Genomic DNA, 6,048 nt, shown 5'->3' with positions numbered 1-6,048 from the left:
ACGCTCTGTGATTCTGTGAAGTGCCTGAATGCCTGTTAGTCTGGAATTCTTTTAGATAGTTTTGAACAAAGATAATAACACAAGTCTGCTTTCTTTCAATCCCAGGTGGGCGAAATGGTTATGGAGCCAAATTGTGCAACATATTTAGCACAAAATTTACTGTGGAAACTGGATGTCGCGAATACAAAAAGTTATTCAAGCAGGTATGAACAATTCTCATGTCAGTCAGGTTATACCTGAGATTATCGAATATGACCCTAAGTTTTTGTTTCAAAAATCTAGGTGTAACTTGCATACAGTGCATTTGGATTAGAATTAATTTGGCCCACAGTTTATCTGTACCACAAAATCTACTTCAAATGAATCATGCAGACATAATCAGAATCAGAATCTAGTTTTTAACCAGTGGGGTTTTTGAATTTGAAAATATTTAAAACTCATAAATCAGCTTGCTGCTTTTAAAAACTAAGCCAGTTGCTTGTGTGTGTTAGACTTGCAACTCACAAAACTTCCTTTTCTCAGACCTGGACAGACAACATGGGAAAGGCTGGCGAAATGAAACTGAAATATTTTGATGGAGAAGATTACACTTGTGTCACTTTCCAGCCTGATCTGTCAAAATTCAAAATGACAATTCTCGATAAAGACATTGTGGCACTAATGTCTCGAAGAGCGTATGATATTGCTGGATCCACAAGGGACGTCAAAGTTTTCCTAAATGGACAGAGGCTGCCTGTAAGTGAGCATTGGAAAGAAAGAGTAATATCTGTATTTCTGATGCCATTTAAACAGTGAGATTTTGTTGAAGCTATTTGCATTACACATAGTAAAGGGGAAATTTGCACGAGTGATTTCTCTGCTCCCTTTTCAGGAGGATGTGAATTAAGTATTTATAGGAGCTGTTATAAACGAGTTGTCTCCTTTCATCCATCTGCAGGTGAAAGGATTCCGCAGTTATGTGGACCTCTATCTGAAGGACAAAGTAGATGAAACTGGTAATGCACTTAAGGTTATCCACGAGGAAGTAAATTCTCGATGGGAAGTGTGTTTGACTTTGAGCGAAAAAGGCTTCCAGCAAGTTAGCTTTGTAAACAGCATTGCCACTACAAAGGTAACGCGTCTTTAGTTTATTTAGTCAAGCTAATGCTATATTACAAGTTGTTACAGAGACCATACTTGAAGTTAAGTAGACACGCATCCTTTTTTGTTTCCAATGGAATCATCTCCACATCTTTGCTCCCATTTTCCCTTAGGGTGGCAGGCACGTTGATTACGTAGCTGACCAGCTGGTGACTAAACTCATTGATGTCGTGAAAAAGAAGAACAAAAACGGAGTTGGAGTGAAGCCTTTTCAGGTACAATGTCAGAATTTCTCCAGTGGGAAACACAACTCTCGCATTATTGCAGATTGTAACTACAGCTTAATGTATTACTACTTTAATTAATAATGCGTATTTCCACTGTAGAGACAATATATATGAAATTGCTAGTTGTAGAAGTCTCATATTGTTCAGTTTAAGCCAACTAACTATCTTCACTGTGTTTGGCTGATGCATTTTGTAATCAGAACACTGTAAGTCAGTGTAGATGCAGTAAAACTCAGTATCTGTTAGGTAATTCCTATTTAGGCTGAGACCTGCTGATTCCTTGACATCCCAAATCATATAACACTGTTCATGAATGTTCTGTAGCTGGACTAAATCCCTTCAAGACATCTAGGAAAATTCAAAAACATACAGTGATAGTAGTTTTGTGTGGTTCTGACAGGCCAATGTCAGAATTTGAAGTGTTACAGATAAGCCTGTACAATGTGTGATGCTTGCTGTATTTAACTACAGGTGAAGAACCACATGTGGATTTTCGTGAATGCCTTAATCGAAAACCCAACCTTTGACTCTCAGACTAAGGAGAACATGACTCTGCAGGCAAAGAGCTTTGGCTCAACCTGTAAACTGAGTGAAAAATTTATTAAGGGTGTAAGTATTGATATACACAGATAATCAAGATGTCTGTAAAACTGCATCTTATTTTTAATATGGCAAATAAGTACCTCTGAAGTAATATCATGAACTACAGAAGAAGTATATAACTTAGAATTCTGTCATTGTTAAGGCTTTTCTCACAGTTGTTTGGGGTTATTTTTTGTATTGCAGGCAGTTGGATGTGGCATTGTTGAAAGTATCCTAAATTGGGTAAAATTTAAAGCTCAGAACCAGCTGAATAAGAAATGTTCAGCTGTGAAACACACCAAGATTAAGGGTGTTCCTAAGCTGGATGATGCCAATGATGCTGGTAAGTGTTTAACATCCTTTGTAACTGATTCATTCAAAACCAATTAAAACTTGTTCATTAGACAAACTAAAAAATTGACCCTTAATAATGAGAAAACCTGTAATTATAGTTTATCCCCAATTTTACAGTCCCATTTACTATGTTTATCCCTATTCACTCTGTGCAGTACAACAAAACCTGTATGTGTTAGAAGATCTTTATTCTCATTCAATTTGTGAGTATGCAGGCTTTGACTTCACTTGATTTTTTTTTTTTAATTATCTCTTTTTTTAGGCAGCAAGAATTCTTTAGATTGTACACTTATCCTGACTGAGGGAGATTCAGCCAAAACACTGGCTGTCTCTGGTCTAGGAGTGGTTGGTAGAGACAAATATGGAGTATTTCCCCTTCGTGGGAAAATACTCAACGTCAGAGAAGCTTCTCATAAGCAGGTTAGTTGGAAAATTGTTATAGTCCTCATGTTAGAAGGTGCAGTGTGCTTTGTGTGATGCAGTGTTTTCACTGAGTTAGTGCGGCTGAACATCTGAAACACCTGAGTCTAGCCTCATCTTCAGCCTGCCTGGAAAATAACTTCCCTGTTGCCCTAAGTGGGAATATTGATTAAGTTCTGTTTAGTGTTTGCCTGAGGGAATAATGTTTGTGTTGTGGATTAGAAAACGTTTGGAATGATCTAGAATAACTGAAGCATTAGTCTTCAGTTCAGAAATGATAAGTTCTTAAACAGCAAAAAAAACACTTAGTAGACAAAGCTCAATCAATGGTATGCTTATGGATAATTTTAGACCTTTTCACCTACATTTTAAGTCTGAAATACAAGTTTTCATTCTGTGTGATCTTTTCCAGATTATGGAAAATGCTGAAATCAACAACATCATCAAGATTGTGGGTTTACAATATAAAAAGAACTATGAAGATCAAGAATCTTTAAAGAGTCTTCGCTATGGAAAGATTATGATTATGACAGATCAGGTCAGGTTGACTAAAGTTGAAAACTGGGAGAGGAAAAAAACATCCAACACTCACATAGAGAGGAAAGAAGAAATTCCTACCTTTCTCCCAGTGTCATTGGTGTACCTAATTCTCTGTATTTTTTTTCTTTTTATCATTCTATATTTTAGTGGGTCATAATGTCTTTTCAGCCACAAAACAAAACAGATAAAGTAGAGGGGAGAGTAACATCACCAAATAGCTAAATACTCTTTCCAGTCTGCTGATTCAAGGTCCTTGACCAGTCCTTGATGCCTTTTATTCACCAAAAATGTGCCTTTTCTGTTCCTCTTAATTTTCAGTAGTTAAACAATGCATGGTCACCTTTTTAGAAATGAAAGTTAATAGGGTCAGTTAGTTGGAACTCTAGAATAATTTGCTATTAAGCTAACAATTGGCAATTCCATCATGTCCCTGATTAAATATGTCTTTTTCTTTTTTTTTAATTCTTTTTAATTCAGGATCAAGATGGATCACATATCAAAGGTTTGCTGATTAACTTCATCCATCACAACTGGCCGTCTCTTCTAAAACACAACTTTCTGGAGGAATTTATTACTCCCATCATAAAGGTAAGTGGTGGGGAGATGGCAAAGTGAATGAGTAAGGCTTCGTTGGTCCAAATCTGCCTCTCATTTCACAGTTAAAATATCTGTTCATTGCAGGCCTCTAAAAACAAAGAAGAAATTGCATTCTACAGCATTCCTGAATTTGAAGAATGGAAAAGCCATATGCAGAACTACAATTCATGGAAAATCAAGTACTACAAAGGTTTGTAGAAAGCTTAATATGGTGAAATGAAATGATCCAAGTAAGAGCATTGGTGATTAAATTCAGTTAGCCCTGCTTTTGCAAAAAGGGTTTGGAATGGGTGACCTCCAAGTCACTTCCCTCTGATATTCTGAATATTCTGATTACAAACATATGCAGCATAAAATATAAAAGTGAGGAAACAATAACCTCTAACTGGATAAAATCTCAGTAAAAGATCTCAAAACAGAACTACAATATTGTAGGCAATTCTGCTCAGTTTTATGTGCTGTTTTCCATAGCAGAGTCCTGGGGTGCTGTTAGCACTGTAAGCTCAGTACTCGCTCCAGAACTGCGTAATACCAATAAGAAAGTTGCCAACTGCGGAGCAGTGGCTGGATAATGAGGAATCATTTCCAATTTGCAGTTAATCATTTCAGATATCTACAGGAGTTCCAGACAAAATCCAAAAGTACAACATGCAACTGCTCACTTGACTATAATTCTTGCGATTTTTGTGATACCTTGCATCTTATTTAAAAGTAACATCAGTTTTCAGGAAGTCATTGTCATGCTGCACATCTATGTGATGCACCACAGAAACTAGGCATAGCAAAATATTTGTTTGAACTGCAACTTAATTTAGGCAAGAACTTAGTAGGATTAACTGGTGCCGTCTCTGCAGGTTTGGGTACTAGCACATCGAAGGAGGCTAAAGAATACTTTGCAGATATGGCCAAACATCGAATTGGCTTCAAATATTCTGGTCCTGAAGATGATGCTGCGATCACCCTGGTAACTAACACTTGATTTAATTGCTGACTTATTACCTTTGGTATTCTACTGCTTAGAGTGCTGTGTATTTTCTCTTAAAATGCTCTTAGAGGCCTTTGGGCTTGAGAAAATCTCTTAGTTACCAAGGCTACGGCTTTAGTCTAAGCAAATCTGGCCACAGACCTCAGGCCAAGAGTACCCTTTTAATGATGGGTTTTAAATATAGCTCAGAACAAACTAATCACCACAAACCAATTGACATTTTCAGACATAATAGTAAATATTCCTTTAACTTTTTTCTGCATGTTCTGCTGCAATTTTCTCCAAGTCAGACCTCCCCTTTCTCCCTCAGATTTTCTTGCAAAAGGTTTCATCAGTGGATTGAAACAGTTCTGTGAACTTTCCCTTCAGTAGACATTGACTCTCAAGTGTTCTGAGCTATTAGTCAATGCCAAAACAAGTTTTTCCCCAAAATATTGAGAATTCTCTTTTAGTTTTCCATTATTGTGTTAAAAATCCATACATTAAACCTAACTACCGAGTCTCCTGAAGACTGGCGGAAATTATGCTCTTTATGTATTTAGCTACAAGAACCTTTTCTTGCACCACTTGGGCTTTTAAGCAAGCCTGTTTAGCATGTTATTTTCCTGGGTAAACTCTTCCTGTATACTTTCGTCTTCTGAAGGGATCCAATAGGGCACACCACGGAACGTTCTAGAATTCAGTTATTGTTCCTTCTGTGATCACCACGGAACGTTCTAGGATTCAGTTACTGTTTGTTCTGTGATCACCAAGGAACGTTCTAGGATTCAGTTATTGTTTGTTCTGTGATCACCAAGGAACGTTCTAGGATTCAGTTACTGTTTGTTCTGTGATCACCAAGGAACGTTCTAGGATTCAGTTATTGTTTGTTCTGTGATCACCAAGGAACGTTCTAGGATTCAGTTGCTGTTTGTTCTGTGATCACCAAGGAACGTTCTAGGATTCAGTTACTGTTTGTTCTGTGATCACCAAGGAACGTTCTAGGATTCAGTTACTCTCCATTTTGTGACATGCAGGCCTTCAGCAAGAAGAAAGTAGAAGAGCGAAAGGAGTGGCTGACTAGTTTCATGGAGGATAGAAGACAACGAAAGCTGCATGGTCTGCCAGAGGTAAAAGGTTTATGTGTAGATGGAAACTGGTTTCCTCTCTCTCCCTGGGGCTGGTTTCAGCTTCAGAACCACAGAACGTTAGGGATTGGAAGGG

At 37.5% G+C, this 6,048-nt stretch overlaps 1 protein-coding gene across 1 annotated transcript; it reads left to right on the top strand.

Annotated features, from left to right (window-relative positions):
- Positions 1-105: 105 nt before the first annotated feature.
- On the top strand, positions 106-5,954 carry LOC104540224 (DNA topoisomerase 2-alpha; the record flags this gene model as incomplete). The annotated part of the gene is made up of 12 exons (XM_010183967.1): positions 106-203; positions 523-735; positions 938-1,111; positions 1,254-1,355; positions 1,839-1,976; positions 2,154-2,292; positions 2,566-2,723; positions 3,136-3,261; positions 3,741-3,851; positions 3,945-4,050; positions 4,715-4,824; positions 5,862-5,954. Coding segments are annotated over 12 exons (1,568 nt in total), but the record flags the coding sequence as incomplete, so codon positions are not given.
- Between the last annotated feature and the right edge of the window lie 94 nt (positions 5,955-6,048).

Source organism: Mesitornis unicolor, unplaced genomic scaffold (genome assembly GCF_000695765.1).
Source record: "Mesitornis unicolor isolate BGI_N332 unplaced genomic scaffold, ASM69576v1 scaffold46804, whole genome shotgun sequence".
NCBI classification, from domain to species: domain Eukaryota; kingdom Metazoa; phylum Chordata; class Aves; order Mesitornithiformes; family Mesitornithidae; genus Mesitornis; species Mesitornis unicolor.
The sequence above is the reverse complement of the archived record's forward strand: the minus strand, read 5'-3'. Positions and strand labels throughout refer to the sequence as shown.